This window comes from Patagioenas fasciata, chromosome 2 (assembly GCF_037038585.1).
Source record: "Patagioenas fasciata isolate bPatFas1 chromosome 2, bPatFas1.hap1, whole genome shotgun sequence".
Lineage (NCBI taxonomy): Eukaryota > Metazoa > Chordata > Aves > Columbiformes > Columbidae > Patagioenas > Patagioenas fasciata.
The window spans coordinates 101,567,136-101,590,111 of record NC_092521.1 but is presented as its reverse complement, the minus strand read 5'-3'; the positions used below and the strand labels follow the sequence as shown (position 1 = coordinate 101,590,111).

General features: G+C 42.7%; 2 protein-coding genes across 2 annotated transcripts; both read left to right on the top strand.

Annotated features, from left to right (window-relative positions):
- The first annotated feature begins 3,205 nt into the window (after nt 1-3,205).
- Nucleotides 3,206-8,865, top strand: LOC136098358 (probable 2-ketogluconate reductase). The gene is made up of 6 exons (XM_065831679.2): nt 3,206-3,412; nt 4,594-4,978; nt 5,916-6,087; nt 7,386-7,564; nt 8,093-8,189; nt 8,563-8,865. The coding sequence occupies exons 2-6, from the start codon at nt 4,597-4,599 to the stop codon at nt 8,714-8,716; spliced, it is 984 nt and encodes a 327-aa protein (XP_065687751.1). The 5' UTR covers nt 3,206-3,412; nt 4,594-4,596; the 3' UTR covers nt 8,717-8,865.
- A 1,021-nt stretch (nt 8,866-9,886) lies between these two features.
- On the top strand, nt 9,887-21,088 carry RBFA (ribosome binding factor A). Its single transcript, XM_065832327.2, has 7 exons — nt 9,887-10,064; nt 10,587-10,629; nt 11,336-11,512; nt 14,021-14,133; nt 15,223-15,307; nt 16,662-16,735; nt 18,362-21,088. Exons 1-7 carry the CDS (start codon nt 9,955-9,957, stop codon nt 18,750-18,752), a joined length of 993 nt encoding a protein of 330 aa, XP_065688399.1. The 5' UTR covers nt 9,887-9,954; the 3' UTR covers nt 18,753-21,088.
- Nucleotides 21,089-22,976: the final 1,888 nt, after the last annotated feature.

The window sequence follows — 22,976 nt, the reverse complement described above, 5'->3', positions numbered from 1 at the left end:
CAGAAGCAGCAAGTTGGCTGGCAAGAACTTCAAGACTGTCCCATGTACCTCCCTGTTCTCTGAGGTACAGGCACCCAGTATGCCTTTCATGTCACCTGTATGACCCTGATAAAAATAATGTAAGTTTATACTTTCAAAATAATAGGCTAAGCAATAAATTACAGAGCTGAAAACAAAGCTACAAGAAGCTAAAATAGCAGAAAAAAATACCTTTTATTACATCAATATCCTAAAACTGAAAAAAACACAAGGTTTTGCGTATGCAAACTTGTCTCCAGACATGCAGCTGCAAACATAAAATCAGATACAGTATTTCATTTAACTTCTACGTAAAACAACAGAATATGCTTGGCATTTGCTTGGAGTTTTACTTCTGCTTTTGCAGATATTTCAAGAATCTGGGCTGATTACTTACAGAAGTCCTCCGTGATGGTGTGTTGCTTTAGACAGGAAGACGCAGCACTAGACAACAGGATACCTGTGAGTCATTGGAGTGATGGTTTAATTCACCCACAACACCTAAAGACTTGGCATTCCACAGTCTGGAAAGTATCACTTGAAGAACAGCTTCCAAAAATGTCTTCAGGAAGCACCTACCTCTCTTTTCAAACTACATTGCAAAAAATTGCCCTTTGTTTTCTACCTTTTCTTAATCTATAAATATTTATTGAATAGTATCAAATTAACTGACATACAGTTAAGGAAACCTTCCTGTGTTTACTAGATGCTGTCTCACATCTCTGCTATTCAACTTAGATTGTGCTTGGAAAACACAAAACTGCCAATCTTCAGATTACTAAAACTGGATCAAAAAATTTAGTGGCCACATGAGCAAAGAGATGATCCATTACAGTTCACTTGGTTGATTCAGGTTTATTTGGAACATTTTGACCAACAAACAAAACCCAAAGTCTTTCAGGCTAACACAATACTTCAAAAGTCTAATCCTAAGAAACAATTATTACTCAAGCACCTTACTAACCCTTCAGGCATCAGCTTGTTCTGCATTATTACACGGACAACAATGGCAATATTTAATAACAGGAATGAAGTTCACAGACTGTGCAATACTTCTCTTCCCATACCCACAGACACTATTAATTTCAGAGAACTGTGCTGGTATAATAGACCCCTTTCTATAATAGAAAACTAACAGCACATTGCAACACTCTGTAATTCAGCTTAACACACTACGTGGAGGTCTATAAGGTACTCTACAAATTAAATCTGCTTAGAACATGGTAGAGAACTCTCATTTTACCTTAAACAGACTTAGCTTACGGTAATGGTTGATTGGTAGCTGCCCACACTCTACTCTGTGACGTGTCGTAGTAGTTCTAACAGCTCTTCAATCACTCAAAATATAAATGGCTTCCTGATCTCTTGTGTCATGTATGTTGATATACAGATATATCTCACATGGAGGTGTATCTCCTGTAGGTATGTATCAGCTCCTGAACCACAACTTGAAAACCAGATCATAGAATGGTTTTGGTTGGAAGGGACCTTAACGATCACCTCGTTCCAACCCCTCTGCCATGTGCAGGGACACTTTCCACTAGACCAGGTTGCTCAAAGCCTCATCCAGCCTGGCCTTGAACACTTCCAGGGATGGGGCTTCCACAGCTTCTCTGGGCAACCTGGTCCAGGGCCTCACCACCCTCATGGTGAATAATTTCTTCCTTATATCTGATCTAAATCTATCCTCTTTCAGTTTAAAGCCATTACCACTTGTCCTGTCACTACACGCCCGTGTAAAAAGTCCCTCTCCAGCTTTCTTGCAGGTCCCCTTTAGGTACTGGTAGGCTGCTAGAAGGTCTCTCTGGAGCCTTCTCTTCACCAGACTGAACAGGCTGAACAAGCCCAACTGTCTCAGCCTGTCTTCATAGGAGACGTGTTTCAGCTCTCTCATCATCTTCATGGCCCTCCTCTGGACTCACTCCAACAGCCTTTAAGTTACACAAAAAAGCTTTGAAGCCATGTGATTCTCTCCACATCTAATCCCATAACACATCCATTTTCTTGACATTTGATAGGTATGTCCTGGATTTTTGCTTAAAAAAGAGTAACATTCCTTTGACTGTTTTTTTTTTCTCCTCTGACTAATTGCTCCTTCATTTTTTTTTCACTCAAATTTGTCCATCTGATATACAGAGGGAAAAACTATTGTGTTGTCATTCAAAAATTGTTTTTTTACCTTCACTAGTAAAATGTGGCAGACGTCCTTCCTCAATTCATAGTGAAAATGATTTGTGTCTTTGAGAGCAGCTTTACAATGGACCTTTGATCTCAGATATAGTAAGGTGAGCAGTAGGTTAAAAGATCACCCATTATGTCTTATCAGCAGACTTGGAAGGAGGTGATGTGAAACAGGGAATGAGTAAGCATTTTAGGATTTGTTGCCTTTTTTTTTTTTTTAGAAGAAAATTCAAGTAGACTTAACTAAGAATCGAGTTAATATGCTCTAACTTCATCTTGCTAATTAATTAATTTTTGCTTTAAAGTTTAACAGTCTGAACTTGAAATCGATGTAAGCAAATGATACTCAAGATTCATCACCAGGATAACAAGAGCAATTTATGTTTTTGTATAATTATTGCAACATTTTATTACACTTCATCTTTTCATTAGTAATTTTATAGAGGATTTGGTGTTGACTGCCTTAATGTTCAGCATACCAAAATGTGTTTGGAAGAATCCAAGAGGACACGAGTCTGTAATCTGTTCTTCTGCAAAGCAGTGCAGCGATCAGGAGAGATCCAGCGGTTAGGAGAGATACAGCAATGTGCAATTGCTGATTTTTCGTAGCATGGAAGGAGAGAGACCCGTGGTGCCCACAACAGCATCCGTGTTTCCCGGCACCCTGCGCATGGCTGCTTAACTCCTGCACAGCAAGGGGGTGGCTCCAGCACAGCTTTAGTGAACAGGGTACTGGATCTGTACTATCTGTACTTGGCCACCTCCGTCACCGGGGGTTTACAGACCAAGGAAACGTGTCTGGAAAATTTTCACGCGTGTCTCAGGTGGGATAGGCACAGGACTGCCCGTAGCAGGGATAAGAGACTGAGCACCTGTCCGGACCAACAGAGACACCAGGCCATTAAAAAACACACACTCATTTGTGAACACCTGTTGCTCTGTTTCGGCTCCCCCAGGAGTTCGGGGCAGACCGCCTGCCGCCCCAGCACCTCCTCTTCCGCCCCTTCCCAGCAGCCGCCGGCCCGCGGCAGCAGGTTTGCGGGCGGCCGACCGGGCAGCCTCCGCATGGGTGGCCGGCGCGGTGCCAGCGTGGGGCGGCCGCGCTCCGCCCTCGCCTAAACCCTTGCCTAAACCCTCGCCTAAACCCTCGCCTAAACCCTCACCCTCCCACGGCCCGGCTGGGGCGCGGTGGCAGCGAGCAGGGCCGGAGCGGGTGAGTGCTGCGTGCGGCGCCGCGAAACCCCTGGCCCAGGGCACCGGATGCGCCGCTGCCGGATGGTGGCCGCCGTTCCCCCGTCGCAGCCCTGACTGAAAAGAGCGGTCGGCAGTACCGTCGGTAGGAGCGGGCGTGCGGGGCACGGAGATCTCCTGAGGGTCTCCGCGCTCCACCCGACGGCCCGCCCTGGCCGACAGCGGGACCGAGAGAGCAGCTCGCCCGTTCCCTGCCGTCCTTCACGGCCGGGGCGCGTCCTGCGGCCGCCTGTCCAGCTCCTTCCTCTCTACAGTCCCACCTGCAGGCTCGCCGGGAACTATAAACGCCTTCAGAAAGGGCTCAGCAGGGCCTAAGCCTGGCAAAGCAGCGCTGATACCGCGCTCGAGCGGCTGGAGATTTGGGGGAGGAGAGGGGAGCGCGGGTCCTGCTAAGCAGTGGTGCTTTATTCCAGCAGCCCTGGAGCTGGGGATCCTGTCTGCGCTCAGCCAGGAAAAAAGTACTGCCAGCTGGTGTCAGGCCCAATATGCATTTGTCTTTTCTGTACCTCTGGCTGTGTTTCCTGAGTGGGTGTGAGGAGCATGTGGGTCTCTTTTCTTTAACCTGAAATAACAGACTTGATTCATTACTGAGTCGGCAGTGCGAAGAGTTATCAGGACGCTGAAGAACACCAAGGAAAAAAGGGGGTAAAGTTATGTGCAGAAAGTAGGTTGGTAACTCCAAAGTCCATAGTTGACACATTACAGCCCTGTTATATTAAACAATACCTTTCCTGAGATAATCTCATTCATGCTCATTACTTAATACGGCTGTCTAGGTAGCAAAAGCAGAACTTGGGGACTAAAAGACACCACTCACATGATCACATTCTTAAATCAAGACTTTGCCTTTAAATATTGAATACTGAATTGAAGTAACTCTTTAAGTGTTAGCATAGCTGGTATGCCAGAAACAATGTTTTCTTGTCTTACTAACAAGACTATATGAAACTTGAACATCCTTCTTAATGACATAGGAAGGACACAAAAAGAGTTCTGCATGTGGGAGTGAATATCTTCAGCCAACTCTGTCATCAAGTAGGAAAATAGTGTGTAATGGATCCAATCCCTGGTTTTTTTTTTTTAAGAAAAGGTATTATGTGTCACTTAAAGATATGTCCTTTTGGTTTCTCATTGCTTTTGTAGGGCATGGAGGGTCAGGAACTGCCTTATGTGCTCATTGACAGTATTGGAGGGAAGCATGGAGTATTTGAAGACCATGTTGAATTTCTGAAGAAACATTTTCAACTCAGCACCATGAAAGAATATCTTGAAAACAAGAAATTTCTCAGTGAAAAGATCAGAGCTATTTATATGTGGTATCACAAACCAGTTATTAATGAAGGGCTGCTACAGAGCTTGCCTAACTTGAAGATAGTTGCAAGCTCTGGAGTGGGAATAGATCACTTGGACCTGAAACTCCTCTCCAGCTATGGTGTGAAAGTGTCCAACACTCCATTTGCTGTTTCCACTGACACTGCAGACTTTGGGATGACTTTGATGCTGGCATCTTCCAGGAGGCTTGTGGAAGGTAATAGCTGAAATGCTCTCAGTCTTTTTATAGAAAAGGTGACCCTTCAAAACATACAGTTAGAAAGTGTGTGCTGCTGCAAAGGTAAGTTTAAAAGTAAGAATACAGGAAAATACAGGGATGAGGAAAAGTTAAGACAAATCTGTCATGTTGACAGTAACTTGCATAGAGTACAAACCATTTTCAAACAGGTTTATCAGTAAGGTATTTGTGTTCCTTCTTCAGGCAGCCCTAAATTCAGGCCTCTTCCCCCTCAGCCTATAGCCACTTAATCATTCTACTTGTTCACTGCAGTCTTGCTTTTCAGGTTTTGGTAAAACGGGAATAAAAGGAGATATTTTCAAGGAGGTTTGAAACCTTTGCCAAGCTGACACATATCTAAGTCCATTATGAACAAGCTGTCCAGAAGTCTGTCCACCATGGCCTGTGTTTCTTTTCTGTGCCAACTTTGGTGTACCCTCAAGATAGCTGTGAAGCATATTTTGGCCTTGCTGAAAGTCTTGATGATACCGCAACAGATCATCAGTTGCACTATTTGGTATTTGCAATGTAGGTGACATCCATGTCACTGTCAGTTTCATTAGCTCTGCTGAGGAACCACCATGAGTAAGAAGCTGTGTACTGAGGTGCATTTCAGTGATACAACAATCTGTACTGCAGGCAGAGAGAGATAATGGGCAGGCATGTGATGTACATTGAAGGGAGGCTGCTGCTTTGGTCTTACCTTGTCTGCTGAAGAGGGGCTGGATATGTTTCTATCCTAAGCAAGAGATCAATGTCAGAAGTCATGTTGGCAGTGCAGCACTATTCACTTCTTGTCTAGAAACACAACAACATCATGTTACTGCTCCTGCCTTATGATAAAAAGTGGGAAAAAAGTAACCATACGCCAGGACATCCTTTACATGACATTTTTCCCTGTTTTCCCTCCTGCAAGGCTATCAGATGGCAATCTCACCCAACAGAGAGTATTTCCCTGCTGACTGGCTGGGGGCTGAGGTTTCTGGAGCAACCTTGGGAATTGTGGGAATGGGCACCATTGGCTACAAAGTGGCTGAGAGAGCCAAAGCCTTTGAAATGAAGATCTTGTACCACAACAGGAATCAGAGGTAAAGCTGGAAAGTCTGTTTTGTAACTGCTTTTAAACATTATTTGTACCTTTCACTTTCAAACTCAACTCCTGTTCTCTCCATGTTAGGATCGGACAATGTGCTCTCTGCACTATTGTTACTAAATATTGTGCCAGCAAGCAGTGAGGGCCACAGATTGTGGCCAGACTCACCCAAAAGTCCAAATCATCAGGTGAGCTCATGGTGATAGAGCAGGGTGGAAGCCAGGCCAGGGCTGGAGGGAGCTGGAGCCCGGCATTGCTGGGGCAGGGGCTAGTGGCCCTGAGGGGAGCTGCCATGGTGCTTTGGGATGTGGGGAAGCCCTGGGGGGCTGGCCAGGGACAACCAGGGCTGGTGGTGCCCTCAGGGCAATGACCGTAAGTCACTGCCTTATTATTGGCTCTTCAAGTGGAAAAGTACATAGACTTGCTTCAAGATAGTCATTCATTTCCCAGTTTGTACAGAAACAAAGGAAAAAATGGGAGGAATACATCTCACTGGTCTCCCTGTGAGTCATGGCTCCCTGGGCATTCCTGTCATATTGGTGACATTGCCGTAGACTGATGACAGGATAAATGGTCAGGGAGGACATAACTCCTGTGACTTAGGTGTGTCAGACCCAGCTGACAATGCAAAGCCAGACTTGTGAGACTGTTTGCTCTCTTCTAGATGAGATGTATGTGCCCTTCACATATGCCATGACTCCCATCACGCCCATCCAATCCTTTTCTTTTGTGGGAATCTGATGGGAGCTGGGCAGTACATGGCCCAGTCTTGTCCTTGCATGGATGGAATGCACCAGAGGTCCTGCAGCGTGTGGTTTCCATGAACCAGTGCTGATGCACAGAGTGAGCAGACTGCTGGTGGCAAAATTTTCTGAACATTTGACCCCAGCCCTGTCTTCTGTGTTTCCTCAGTAATTTTCAGATGAGTTACTTTTCACAGGGAAGGGAATTCATGTCAAACATCAGTCTTGCTTTTGGATTGGAAAAGAATCCCCATTACAACCAGAGGCTGTGACACAAATGCATTTATTGTATTATTTATTCAGTGTATATACATGATGCTCACTTCTTACTTTTCATCCCCCATACAGGTATGGTATTGCACATTTGTGTACAGTGCACTTGGCACTGTGGGATACAGCTCAACATTTTCTTTACTGAGTTTCAGTGAGATAACTGGCTAACTGCTTTGCACTATGGAGTGAAGAAAACAATTAAGAAACCATTTCTCTAATGGTGATTTGAACTTTTTGTAGTTACTACTGGAGTTTAATTTTGGATTTTTCCCCTCAGAAACAAGGAAGAAGAAAGTGCTGTTGGAGCTATTTTCTGTAAGAAGATAGATGATTTGCTCCAGCAGTCAGATTTTGTGTTGCTTTCTGTGAGCCTAACTCCACAGACGCACAAACTGATTGGGAAGAGGGAGCTGGAGCTGATGAAACCCACAGCTACTCTCATTAATATCAGCAGAGGTAAGGTGCAGAACAAATAAAATTGTATTATGGTTTGCTGGCATAAAAAGTCCTGGGAAAACTCAACCCTAATACAGGGTCTGCCACTCTGAAATTTTTAGTAAATTCTCTGATTACTAGATTATGTAGATGTCTGTGGTCATGTATCAGCAAAACATTCAAGCATTTCCATAATTATGAGCAAGTAGGTCTCTAAAATGTTAGTGAGCTTGAGTGTTAGAATCCCATGTATAATCTCCTACTTTAGCTTTTTATTTATTTAGTGCAGTGTTGTTGCTAACATACATCAGGGCGGCACAGCCCACCCTGAAGTCTGACACTACATATTTCCTTTTAAAAGTCCTGACTGTCCAGCTCCAACGCAGGTACCCAAGCTTCCTCCTCCCACTTCAGCACCTTCTCTCTGCTGCTGCATCTGCTTTGTGAACATTGCTAGCCCTGCTGTTTGCCTGACCACCGTGCCCAAAATGATGGTGAGAGCACAATACAGAATATGAAAATAATAGTGTCCTTCTTACTGTACCCTAGGTCTGGTTGTGGATCAGGATGCTTTGGTGGAAGCCCTTCAAAACAAAGTTATTAAGGCAGCTGCTCTGGATGTGACACATCCCGAACCTTTGCCAAGGTAGGACATGTATTTAAGTTAAATACAAATAAGTGTATGTGCATGGTTTAGACTAAGTGCAAGTTTGTAAGCATGTGGGAAGTTACATCATTTTTGTTACTGAGAGTACATGGTGTATGTGCACTAGTCCTTCTGAAACCATGTCCCAAATCCTTCCCTCCTAGCCAAACAAAATTTACACTGACTCATTTGGAGGATTGTTGCATAAAAAAACGCACAAGCTAAGCAGCATTTTGAACTCCTCTGAGTATGCTTGGGTGATGCAATTAGTTTTTAATTATTATTTAAATACTTCCCTGGCTACTTTCAAGTGACAGAGTAAAAGATGAAAGCTCAGTGAGTGACAAGCTCAGTATTTCTTTTCCTTTCCCAGGGATCACCCTTTGTTAAAGATGAAGAATGTTATAATAACTCCTCACATGGCAAGTGCCACCAAAAAGACACGTCGCCTTATGATGGAGAACATGACGGAAAGCATAGAAGCCGGTCTTAGAGGTCTTCCTATCCCTAATGAAGTATTACTCTAAAGCCACCTGCATTTAATGTGGATGCCTTTAGTGTTTATCCTGATGTGAGGAAACGGTAATTTGACCACTCTTCGTGTCATGATCCCATGTCTGTTATACGGATAACATGTGTAATGCATTGATCACTAAAAGTGATTCTGTGTGGAAAACTGCGGTGTTTTGTCATGAACTTCAATGAAAAACTCATGAGTCACATAATCACACATAATCACAGAATGTTAGGGATTGGAAAGGACCTCAAAAGATCATCTAGTCTAATGCCCCTGCCAGAGCAGGAACAACTGGATGAGGTTACACAGGAAGGTGTCCAGGTGGGTTTTCAATGTCTCCAGAGAAGGAGACTCCACAGCCTCCCTGGGCAGCCTGTTCCAGTGTTCTGTTACTCTCACCGAGAAGTTTCTTCTCATATTTAAGTGAAACCTCCTGTGTTCCAGTTTGTATCCATTGCCCCTTGTCCTATCATTGGTTGTCACCGAGAAGAGTCTGGCTCCATCCTCATGACACTCACCCTTTATATATTTATAAACAGTAGTGAGGTCATCCCTCAGTCTTCTCCAGGCTAAAGAGACCCAGCTCCCTCAGCCTTTCTTCATAAGGGAGATGCTCCACTCCTTTAATCATCTTCGTTGCTGTGCACGGGACTCTCTCCAGCAGTTCCCTGTCCTTCCTGAACTGATGGGCCCAGAACTGGTCCATAGTCTTGTGTTGGTGTACTTTATTTTTCTTGCACGCTCTTAAAACGGCCCATCGGCACACCACCAAACCGAAGGACATTTGCGTCGTGCTCTAGTGCCGCCGCCGAACCGCATGGCCGAGCAGAGCACAGTCAGCGTGTCCGCACGGCTGCTCCTGCCGCCCCGGCAGCAGCGCTTGTCCTTGGGGAACAGCTTGCAAGGCCTTTGCAGGGGCGGCCTTTTCATGGGAAGGCAGCAACTGTGTTTATTTTCACTTCCAAGATAACCCGCCAGCTAACAGAGCCCGTGCCCGCGTTTGCCTGCGCGGGAGGAGGCCGTGTCTGTGTACGAGCTGCCCCCCAGCCCCGCGGGTCCGCCCTTGCGCCTGTGCCTGGGGCAGCTCTGCCCCCGCTTCCCGTCCGGTCCGGCAGGGCCGCCCACAAGCACCGCCGTGACCGCCGGGGCGCTGCCGCCTCCGGCCGCCGCGCCGCGAGGGGGAGCCGGCACCGCCGGGCGGCCGCCGTGGGGAGGGTTCACAGCGCCGAGCCGGACCGCGGCGGCAGCATGTGGGGCGCCCGGGCGGTGGTGGTGCTGCCTTGGTGCCGGGCGCTGCGCAGCTCCGCCGCCCTGGGCGGCACCAGGAACCTGCTGAAGAAAATGCTCCGCAAAAACAAGTAGGTGCGGGGGCTCCGGTCGAGCTGGCGGGCGGCGGGCCCGTTCTCCCTTCGGCGGTGCGGGGCTGCCTGCGGCCTGGCGAGCGTGTTCCCCGCCGACGGAACCCCACCCGGGGCCGGGCCGAGGCGCTGGCGAAGCTGTGCGAGGAGTGCGGGGCTGGGAGTGCCCCCGTAGGCCCGGCGGCCCGGGGAGAGCCGACCCCCGCCTGGGTCGCCCTGCGAGCGGCGCCTCCAGTGCCTGTGGGGCTCCAGTACCGGCGCCTCAGTGCTGCGCCAAGTGACACCCAAACATTAGGGTCGTTCTTTCCCCACTCTCTGCGCAGCTAAAGCCGTGGGTGGGAGCGCTGCTCCCCCACTGCCTCCCAGCCTGTGACCCCTCTGGGGAAACCCCCTCGCGGGCATAAAAACCTGCGTGTTGTCCTTGTGCCTTCAGGGGGGTGGTGTTGTAATTACATGGGGAGCACATTGTTGCTCTGAGCTGCTGAAATATAAAGCTGATTTCCCTTTCTTTTTTTCCAAAAGAAAGAAGTTTTGGTATGACAGCCCTACCCTGGGATCTAAGATGGTGAGTGCAAGCTTCTGAGGTGTTGCGTTTAGCTGTGCCAGGAGGAACAAGCTTGTGCTTCTGCCATTGTGTCTAACTTTAGGGAAAGATTTTTCTGGTGCAGAAGTAGCAGAATTTTCTGAATGAACACTAGGGCTCCAATTTCACCATCACATACCAGGGTTGCTGTCAGAAGCTGTTCTGCTCCCCACAGCCTTTTCCTCTTCTATGCTCATCTTTCATCCACACCAGCACCTCTCTTGCATGCTCTTGAGCCCATAGTAGAGAACTGATCCAGATTAAAGTTTCTGTATACCAGCATAGTTTTACTTTTATGGAAAACAATTTTTTTTCCTACAAGCAATGCTTTCTAGTTAATACATGCTGTATTTTAGAAAACTTGCTACAAAATAATGGACTTGTAACTTGCTACAAAATAATAAACTAAGAAACCTTCACTGTAATACATGAAGGTGAAAGATTTTGTGAACAGAAATATTCTTTGTTGAAACACCTGATACATAAGACCTATACAAAGCCTTGACAGCTCCAGTAATGGTATTCTAAGAGCATACTTAGTGGAGTGCACAAAACTGTACATAATTGCCTAATACAAGTTTGTAACTACTGATTAATGTTTTTGTGTGTGTGTTTTGTGGTTTTTTTGGTTTGTTTTTGTTTGGCGTTTGTTTGTTTTTGTTTGTGGCTTTGGGGTTTTTTTTTTTAGATGTATAAACCAACCAAGATGGCCTCTGTACTGAAAGATGACCAGACAAAAACTAGGAAGGAAGATAACATACGCTGCAGAGTCTTAAATGGTCTTATCCATAAAGCTGTGACAGAGATGATGAGTACCTGTGAAGTTAATCAAGAACTTTATGATCTCAAGCTGGAAATCTGCAAGGCAAGTGCCAAAGCTACAGCTTGTGTTGAGCACCTCTGACTGTGCCCTGAGGTCAGCGTGGTGCCCCAAAGGAGCTCCCCTGGTGTTGTACGCAAGAGGAGTTTTGCTGCATTGTGGCTGATGTGGCACAACATAGCAAGATGAGGCACTGGATTCACCTGGTGTGCTAAGAGAACTTTGCCACTGTTGTATGTGGCTCAGTAAACCTTTGACACTATAATACAAATGCAACTTAGGCCAACTAAACGGTAATTATCCTGGTATGGCTTTTTTTTTTCTGTCACTCAAACTATTTGCCACTATTTGTCTTGTCCTTTCAGAAGGAGGACCCTCGTTTTACCAATGTAAACCTGTCTTCCCAAGAGTCTTTTCTTTGTGCAGCTGTGTGAGAGTTGATACCTATTTGTATCCCTCACCATCATCATTACACAGGCAGAGGACCTAAGTGGGGCATAAGCTTACTTCAAAAAAAGGGCAAGCCTTAGAAAATGGCGTTGGCAAGCAAGTTTCCAGAAAGAATTGGAATTTGTACTTAATTGTAGCTAGTGTGGTCGTAATTCATGAGTTTGAAAGGGATGTTAAAGCTCTGATTCAGAACTAAGTCAGTCTCTACATTCTTAGTTGTCTGTAGTTTTTCCTTCTACAATTGCTGTTGTTAAGATTAAATGAAAACAGCTTGATGGACTTATCTTTGTTTGTTAGAAATATGGAAAAAAATGCACCTCATAGCTGCATCTGTGACAATGAGTTTGTAATTTATGATTGAAATGTGATTTTGCCAGCTGAATTCATTCTGTCTTCAGGCAAATGATTAAAATTACATGAGCAAGATTAATCTTTTGGCTCCATATGTGCAATATCCTTTATACAGTATTTTTTTTCTTTCTCTCTCTAGGGCTTTGAGGATTTTTTGTCTAACTTGGATGGCATGTCTGCACATAGAAATACTGGCTGGTGTAGGCAGGCCACAGCACTTTCAGGAGAAGTTTCTGTAAATGAAATAGCTTATAAATGGAAGAAGGAGAGAAACAGCCTTCTTTCAAATACAGTGCACATTTTATTATAACTGTCTAGTGCTTGGTGTTTGTGCTGTTCTGGGATGTGGCTGAGACTCAGTCCTGATTTACTTAGGAGCTGATTCTGGTCTGATATAGTTTCTTCCATTATCAAAATAAATCTTTTAGTAGGCTTTCTGCAGTCCATCAGATTTTTCTTTTTTGGGGGGAGTGGAGGTATCAAAAGTTCAAATTACATAATAATAATAATACAGATAAAAATCATGCTTCAGGCTTGATACATCAAACTCTTATCCACTCAATAACATCACTCAAGTGGTGATGAAGAAATGGCTTGCATCAGATAGGGTTGGTTAGGTGCTTACATTAGACTCAGCATGGGAGATAGGAAGGGTTGATCCTGCGTTAGAAACAGCTGGTTAGTGGATGGTGGTTTTTTTAAATGAGTGGCAGGTTTTGTGAGAAAGGAGTTATTTGCTAGTGCAAAAATCAGTATCTGCTTTGGTTTTTGGGGACAGTGCATTCTGGCCTAGGAAAGAGTAGCACTGTCAACAGCAGACTCTTGATGCAGTGTTCACTCCTGGGAGTACTCTGATGGAGTTGTCTTTTCCTGCTGATGTCTATAGGCATCTGTTGGTTTCTGGACTAGATGACCTCTGAACTGTGCCTTCCAATGAGTAGTTTATACTTTCTCCTCCCTCTTCCTTAGCTCTTTCCTTCATTTGAGCCAGAGAGGTTATTAGAAGTTTGCAGAGTGTACCCTCCTAGTGAGAAACTGTTCTTTAAGGTGCTGCTAGATGTGATGCGTAACAGTTAGTGAAGTCTTTCAGAATCCAATTTGTATTTCAGAAGTTTATTCTTCAGGAAGATAGTCTAACTCGTGTGCTTCATCACCTGCACACTGTGTGTTTTCAATTGCATACATTACAGCTATGGATATTACCTGTTAGTGAGCCAGAGGTTCAGGCACAGGAGGTGCCCAGCAGGCTTTAGACCTGGAGGGACTCTTACAGTGGCATGAAGGGCGTTCTTTTTTCTGTCAATATCAAAACCAAACTCTGGGTGACAGCAAACCAGGCAGTGTCACAGGTCCTTCTTTAGCGGAAACTTATACTTTCCAAACAGCATGCTGTAAATTGTTATTCTGGACTTTTCATGATGGTAGCACCATCACATTGATGAAATGTAGCACTGTCAGTAACGTACAGATGCTGACAGACTTCTCCTCCATTTAATTACAGTTGAAGGGGAGATCAGGCACTGACTTGCTGAAATCAAAAAAGTCCTTTCAGTTATGGAATGTAAATCTTATTTGGTGTTAAACTCAACTTCTATAAAGGCACCGTGTAATTTTGGTTCTGAAGAGCAGAGATGGATGAACAGATTCTCCTAAGAATTTACATATCCAGTTTGGGTCATTATATGAATTAGAGACCTTGTTGTATATGGTGTATATATATCTAATTTTAAATAAACTTTTGTCTTCTTGCAGGTGTCCTTGGCATCAAACTTTTCAGCATGTCGTATATACTGGAATCCTGCTGCTACTATGGAGGAAGAAAGTTATGTTGAAAGCGTACTGCAGAAGAGTGCTCCGCGTATACGGTATTGCGATGTGATAAACAGACCACTTCATAAGTTCATAGCCATGTACTAGTACTGTATCTTAAGTATTTCTGATAATCTGTATCTGACCTGTTAAAATGCTTTAGGTTTTTAGATATTTAGAATCAGAGCATCTTCTGTGATGAACCTCACAGGGAAGGATGCCCATGTCAGACCAGCTGTGTGTTCTGCTGGAGCGCAGCTGGCATATTTGGCTTCTGTACTCTCTTAGGATTGGACTGGACTGAACAGGAAGAAAGAGGAATTTGGCTGAAGTGACACTTCATTGTACTAGTGATGGATATGCTGTGCATGGCGGTAGGCCAGAATATGATGTTGCACAAGAGGACTGACAATTACAAGTATTTCTGATACAAAAAATAAATGGCGGGATGCTACCTTGTGTTGTGATGCTTTTAAACATTTTTGGTAATGGATCCAGTGAGTTTTCAGGTTATCATAGAGATTTTTTTTCTCTCCCTCTTTCCTTGGCTTACCCTCTGCTGTCCAGCCAGTGTGTTGAAGGATCAGGACTTCTCTCCATGGGGAAGGTGGCACTGAAGCATCCTTGTAGAGCCATTTCCTTTCCCCATTTCCCTAATGCTGTGTAATTCCTTCTACAGCACAATGCACTCTTCTATTCCCAACAGCTTCCACTTTTTGAGAAGGAATGTTGTTGGCTGGGAAGAAGACAAGGGGAGCCCTGTCAGTCCCTCCTGCAGATAGCATGTAGGACTCACCCTGCTGCAAAGGCTCCATCCCCCACTGCTCTCACTCCTATGATGGGGATAAGGAAGCCAAAGGAAGTGGGGAAGGACCTGAGCCACCCCGTGTATATAGGAGACAAATCTAATATAATTAATACTCAGTGGGATCTGCAGCTAGTAGTTTTTGTATTATTGCACATTCAGAATTGGGATTCCACAGTGACGTATTGCTCAGCGCTAACCTGAGTGGATACCCATCAGGCTAAGTTTTGCAAACCATATCCTTAGATTTGCAGTACTGCTGGAGCTACTTTAACATATTTTATCTGTCCTGGAGGTGCTGTATTGTTACTCACACTGGTGAATGCTGTGTTTTTGCCAGGTATCTCCTGACGAGTCAGCAGATTCTAGGAAATGTACCCCCAATAGTATTTGTAAAAGACAAAGAAGCTGCAGCCATAAAAGAGGTAATTGTAATCTTTGACTCAGGTGTCCTGAAGTGCCTTATTCTTGATGTGTTGCTATTATAGTCGATTACTGTTAATGACTTATGGGCTCATGTGGTATGTATTAGCAGAGCTGGAAGGGCTGACAAGAATTTCAGACTCTCTAGAAGTGCAGTGAATTGCTTGAACTTTCTGTGGTCACAATTCTGAGTTTCATGCCAATATGCTGATCCACAGTGCAAATGTTTTTCACCTGTACTAGCATCAACAAAAAGCACAAGAATAGAAATAAACTAAACACTTCTGAAATTTCTTAATATTAGTTATTACACTGCCCCAAATCAACACAAGAAATTCTACACAAGAAGTAACAAGTGATTATGGAAGCACCTTGTCATTACTGTTACTCCTTTATTAACATACCTAGATGGAACTACAAATACTTATTCCTGCAGGTCCTACCTTTCAGGTCTGTTATTGTGGAACATGTTCCATTAATCACAGTTTCTGAAACTTTATTAAATGACCACGTGCTCTTTTTGAAGAAGAAAACCCCTGGGTTACCTTCAAGTTCAGTTCATAGGCACCAAGAAAATTAACCACACGAGACAAGTAAAAACCCTCCATAAATAGCTTCTGTCAGTGAATAGCGCTGGGAAGCACTCAGCTGGATATTTTCATACATTGCAGATCATCAGATTTATGTAATACACAGATTGGAATAACAGAGCTTGAAATAACACAGCTGAACCTGATTTTTAAGTATTGGAAGATGAAGAAGTACTATCCAATTTACCTCCTAGAATAATACGTAGAATTCAAAGGGAAGTAATGTAAAGAAAAGTAGGAGTAAAAATTTCAAATAAGATAAAACTTTCACAATTAGGTATAGTCTATAAGCATTGGATATACTAGATTTGTAGCATTTACTAGTTAGGTGCCATGCTAAAAGGGAGTTGGGAACTCAATAGTAACATGCAGTAGAAATACAAACTTGCAAAGGGGAAGAAGTGAAAAAAATTCCAGTGTAAGGATGTTAAGAAAAAGTATTTGCAAGACTTAAGTAAAGCCAAGTAAAACAAAAATTATGTATGTCACACAATACTTAGCCAACTGTTCAGAATGTACATTAGGCAAAAAAATTTTGTAGTAATCCCTGGATCACATATGCTATTTGACACAAGCTTCCCAGGCAAGAAGTAAAAGTTCCATGTAAGTGGAGGAAAAGGCTATTTTGAAATGGTTTTGCTAAGTATTCCAAATATGTAGAAAATAAAATATTTCCTGTTTGATATTTGTCTGTTTCTTGTGTAGGTGTGGACAAAGGAAATTTAATACAGTGCCTTTAATATGTATTGTGTCCATGTGTTTATAGATTGAGGAATTACTGTCAATTGCTGATTTTGGACCTCCAGAAGAAGTAGAAACATTATTTCAGAATGATTCCAGGTGGGTTTTTTGAATCAGAATTGTACAAGTGTTTTCGACTCTGTTGGCCAACTTAAATTGAGTACTATTTGACATGACAGAAAGCATATTTTAATTAGATATGTATGTTGTTGTTATCTCAGAGTTCAGCAAATGGTTTTATGAGGAAATAGAAAGTAGAAGAGATAGACATTTTGGAAGACATTACTGAAAAGGCACCTCGGCTTTTAAAGAGATTAGTTGGGCCCTTTTGTTAACAGAAGAGGCTACAGAATAGCCTAGGAAAAAAAACTAATATGTTGTCATCTCAGAACTTAAATGTAGAGGACAGCATTTTATTTTGTGGCCTAAGCTTTCTTTACCAATGTTGCACCCATTTATTTAAATTAAGGGAAAATATTTCTTCTTATATATGCTCTGGTTTACTTTCATGTTTTAGTGCAGACACATTTTTGTAGGCTATTTTGTTGTTGGTTCTTGTGCACAGGTACCTTGCTGCAGACCACAGATTTGCAAATATGGACAGGGAAAGTCTATTTGGACCTCTGTTAAGCTGTGGAGAATGACTGAATTGTTGCTTGTAACAGCATGGTGTATATGCTTCCAGAGGCAGCTAACCCATAAAGTGATACCGGACCACAGTCTTAGAAATCAGCTGTTTGATGTCTATACTCTGAGTGATGTAGTCATCAGACTTGTTACTTGCAGACTTTTATGAGGGAAACATTTTAGAATTTCTGGGAATTCACAACTCAATGTGTTTGTGATAATTAAAAAAGAAAATGCTTTGCAGTAGTAATATATGTTTCTTGCTGGTAGTTTCCTCAAGAAGATAAAAACTTTACATTTACCAGTGTTCCTCTACTTGGTTGCTTTTTTGTGATATATGTTTGGATTGTCACACACGAGCACAAGTTTACTGATTAATCTCCATAAGTTAATTTAGCATTTTTCTGTGAGAGATTTTTGGCTTTTGAGGGATAGGGCTGAACAATCTATTGGAGTAGTGATTCTGTGGACTGGGTGCTCTCGAAGTCAACAGCCTTGCACTTGTGTGCTGCAGTCTGTTGCTGGAAATGCCTTTTGTGCTTTAATGTCTCACAAGACTCTTAATTAGGTGCAAATCAGAAGTAGCTTCCTGGGGGAAATCACTGTTGTGACAGACTTTCCCCACAGAGCACCTAACATCTTTCTCTGCTTGTGTCTAGTGGAAATACTTAAGTCCAGCTTAAGGTGCAATATGCTGTCGTTCATATGCCTGTCTGATGTGTTCTGGGCACAGGCTGCTGCTTCTTGCTTCTTGGCAGAGCTGGGAGAAGTCTGATGTCCTTGGGGCTCCCAGGTGTAGTGCTCACTCTGTTACCTGCACACACCTTTTCCCAGAAACAGGCAGTTTCATCTGGAATGTAGTTGCTTTATTGGCTTCCTCTCATTGAATCTGTTGACACAGGCTGTCCTTGGACTCGAAGAATAGTGGTATCTCTTCCTTCTTAACAATAGGGAGTACAATGCTGAACACAGTGCGCTAATAAAGTCAAACTGAAAACTGCAGTTTATTTCCGTGTTACTCAAGTTGTCAAAATTAGCATTTCTCCATAAAATATACACAGGAAAAAAACCCCACAATGTTTATTTTCCTTTCCACAGTGAACTTTTCTCTTCAGCAACTCAATCTTCAGATTCACCCATGCGGTCTAATCTCTTTGGCATTGATCATGAGCTGCTGAATAAGCAGATAATGGACTACAAAAGACTGAAAGTCTCAAGAGATATACAAAGCATTGCCTGGACAGAAGAGCATGAGCAGCAGCTTTCTAAGATTCAAAAGAAAATAAAAAAGAAGAAAACAAGGAATCATCCTGATGATGACATTACACCACAGAAATACTTACTCGACAGACACGAAGCTGATTACTGGGATGATAACACTGAATCAGTGTCGAACTATGAGCTGGAGGATGAGTTACAGGAAGAGGTAGACAAATGGGAGGCAGATGGTGGCATAACTCTAAATCAGTCTACTGAAAAACTGAAATGATGTGAAAAAAGCCACTCCCTTGAAAGTGCAGGCTGCCAATAGACAAAAAAAAGACAGTTTTGTACAACCTGTTTACCACTTCCTCTTTCAAACTAATAGGTTTGCCGTGTGAGCAGAGGTTTGCTAGCACGAGGTGTGTAAGAAGAACAAAAATGCTACTTGTGACGTTCTGTTAAGCAGCTTTTAAGTTGCTGCAGTTGTAGGACTTTCAACCAACCAGAGTGCAGTTTTGTAATAGCAAAACATACATTGTGCACCACTGAGTTAAAACTTCTTGCAGTTCTGTTATTTCCAATGAAATTGTGGTATCTGTGTTGATTTTTTTTTGAGTGATCTGGATAAAATAATCACAAAGTGATGGTGTCTCTTATTCTAATAATAATAACAGTGGCATTCAAAGAGCAGCCTTCAGCACACAAAGACCAGGACAGGGTACTCTCTAGAGGACCTAGTCTAATGGGGGAAGTCTTTCCACAAGAAGGTGAGACTCATTGAAATTATGGCAAATAAAGTTACAACCCTGAAAGAAAGTAAATGTATTTATTTTAGAATTCAGAACTTTACAGTTGTGCAAGAGGAACTGCAACCAGTAAAGAATGGAGAACTGCTCATTTGTTGGGTAAAATTTGGCTAAGCATTGACTGTGACTGAAAAAATGTATTAACTCAAAGGTGGAGAAAAAGCAGCAGGGAAAAATGTCTCAGTAACTGGTTTGAGATTTGGTGGGGAATCATATAAAAAGTGAGAATAAAGCTTTCTGGCTCAAAGCAAGTAAAAATACTAGCATGAGTATATAAAGTCAGAAGGGCTGAAGCTTCAAAATTTAGTTATTACTAACAAAGCAGTAAAAAGGAATTCTGCCAGAAATAAGGTGCATTTAATTCCATTAATTAATCGGCAAGTAAAGAAAGAATGCAGGAGAGGTTGCACAATAGTATATTGCTCTAGTTTTTAATAAAGATTTAAAAAACAGCTCAAGATTATAAAAAATAGTCTAAAGGATGTTTAGGTTGAAGGGAAGAGTTCAGGTTGGCAAAGCACACTGAAATTCATTGTAGGTTATTTAATAATTCCCTTGACACAGTTTCTGAAGATTGATTTCCTGTAAGCATGTGGAGAGGATACAGGCTATGAATGTCCATAGGATATTCCTATAAGCTGTTCAGAGCTTGTATTGAATAAGAGTCAGGATATTATAAATGTATGCATCACTTCTATTAGGATACAAGCTGCAGCTCACATTAGTACTTGCCTCACTTGAAATAGATGAATAATCCCACAAATCTCAGTGTGCGTTGTTTGGGCTTTCCAGGAGTTCTTCCTAAATTCCATGGGATGGACACACTTTGAAGTAGATACTTTAGTTTGTTTTCCAGTTAGTGAAGCTATTTATCGCATCAGAAACTGTTCATGTGCAGTATCACTGTCAAAGCTAGCCATGGATTTGTTGCAACTTGGCATCAAAGCTCTTAGATTATGGAATGAACAAGAGGAATATGTTGATTGGTAATTGGTGAATGAATTCACAGAATACGAATGTCTCTATCTTTAGTTTCTGCTAACTAAAGGTTAAAAAAAAAAAAAAAATAACAAAACCCAAACAAACAACCAACCCCCAAAAAACCCCACACCCAAACAACCTACATATTGGGTTTTTGAAAAATTTAAGAGAACAAAATTGATTGCCTCTGCTTCTGGTTTAGTTTGGATATTTACAAACTAGGTTTGCAGTTCATAGATTAGATTTCATCTAAAAACAACCAAAACCACTCTCATTGTCAGTCCTAATACTTTTACTCCCTTGTTAAGTGAGGGCAGTCAACTTCTTGCCACAGCTAACAGCAAAGGAACCAAGCTTTGTTTGACTTGGATAGCTATAAAAGACAATAAATGTATATTACACTGTATGTGAGCAATACAAACAATAATCACTTGCAGAATCCTTGGATTTGTATTTTATGCATCATATAACTACAGACAGGGAAGGAACTTCTGCAACCTTCAGACCTGGTCCCCGGCCTTCAATGGCAGCCACTCACTGCTGTCCTGTATTAAGCTGTAAATCCTAGTTAGGAACACTCAGCTGGGAGTAATTGTTATTTAACATTGGCAGAATCAGAAGTGCAGCTGAATTGAAGTGACTGGTGCTCCTGTGAGCAAGTGCTACACCCCAGTGTTCGAATCAATGTGATTAGTCAATGACATTTTTAAAAAACATACAGAGCTTTAATTGCTTCCTGTGACTGTCAATCCAAACGTTCCCAAACACTCTGGGATCCTCAAGTGTGTTGTTCAGATCCAGGTTTCAGACTGAGAATAAAGAAATGCCTCGTTTACCCCTCCAGTCTGGTTATTTTCCTGAAGAGCTGGTTGTATAAGGTGCTGATTTTAAAAGGCAAATGAGGGCACGTAGTTCCTTTGCTTCGTTTTAGCCAATCAGTTTGATTTCTCTGACCCCTCTTAGGACCTTGCTGTGAAAGTGTTCATGCATTTTGTGTCTTTAAAACCAAAGTGTCTCTCCAGCAGAACTGATGAGTAACACTGCTGTGCTGCAGACAGGCTGACAGCAAGAAGTTTACTAATCCTCTCCAAAATGTGTGGCTCAAGGAAAGCAGCTGTGTCCTTGCCTCATGGGAGTCAGAAAAGCCACTGACAAGAACGGCATCATGCCAGGGAAATTAGAAAACCAAGATGCACAACTTGCCAAAATCTTATTTTCTTCCAAGGAATTATTTGTTTGTCATGAAAGCCAGTCTACTCTTAGGCCTTTCTTGCATATGTAAGGCCAAGAAATATAGAATATGGAATATGGAAATATAGAATAAAATCTCAGCAAAGAGAAAAAAAATTACTATATTGCCCAATGCTTTGAGATTTTGTCCTGTATCTAACTCTGCAAGAGGATAAGTGAAGACAAAAAGGTTTTGTTTTAGATTTTGAAGCTCTATAGGATGTGCCCTATCAAACCAGAAGAAAATCTTCGTTAACTAAGAACAATGAGTTGTATGCATGTTTTTCTTGCATTCAATCACTGCTGATAGCACATTGCTGCACTGCACTCATTTGTACTTCACTATGGTGAAAGATCAGTGATTCTTATAAACACCTGACTAACAAAGCACCACACTTCAAACAGTAAGAATAGAAATGTAGAAATGTTTGTCTAATGTGGCAATTACATCTGAGTTTTTTTGTAGTATGTTCTTCAGGTAGTCCGTCTTACCTGGTGGGCTTTGCTCAAACTTACTGGAAAACAACTACTAATGGAGAACACTTGTAGTTAATTTCAGTTAGCTTCTCTCTCTGGCTCCAAGGAATAGGTAAGGAAACCGAACAGTTAAGAAAACAAAGCCATGGGAACAGGCATAGTAAAATGGCAGTGCTACAGCAGGTGTTTTGAGATCTGTGGTGGTATGAAAAGGAGACAAGTTCTGCAGTTGGAATCTATGGCCTGTCATGGTTTTCAGCAAGTTACCTGGGACAACCTGGCACCATTTCAAGTGATGATCAGTTTAATCTGCAGATTCGAACAATATTCGTAGCCTTTCCTTGAACCATCTGCAGTTGCAAGATTTATAAACTTTTTGTTGTTGGTTGGGTGTTAGTGGCTTTCCAAATAAAACAATGCACATATGTCTGCTCCTGGCTCACGCTGAAGGCAGAAGTCAGCATTTACTGGCTTTGACATGAGTGTTTCAAGGGTGCTAGATACTTGCTTCAGTGCTAGACTGAGTAGTGTGTTAGTAAGTCCACTGGTGTGTGTCTGCAAGGGCGAAAACTCATGAACTCCACACAATTCAATATGAATTCAAGAAAAGCCATTTATTACAGAGACAAGCCTCCTTATATATGCAGTTATTTCCTGATCACGCGTCCATGCTCCAAGCATGCATTAGCTGATTGGATATTGTCCATGTTCAGGGGCTGTCCACGCTCCCAAGTCTCACTGCTAATAGGTCCGTTGATTTACACCACATTGGGGCCTTGTTATTTCGGAGTTGCTTCTCTCCTACGGCAGGTCCTGTTCCCAGCCTTGAAATTCCTGTCTGCTTCAGTAACAAATCTCCATCTAACAGCAACCCCTCCACAACTCAGCCTCAAGAAAATCCCTCACATCTCCCACAATTCCCAGTTTTTGTTTTTGAACCAGCCAGGCCTTGTTTACAACGCACGGAATCATCTTTGAAATACACTGCAGCATACAACATATGATTAACAACAATG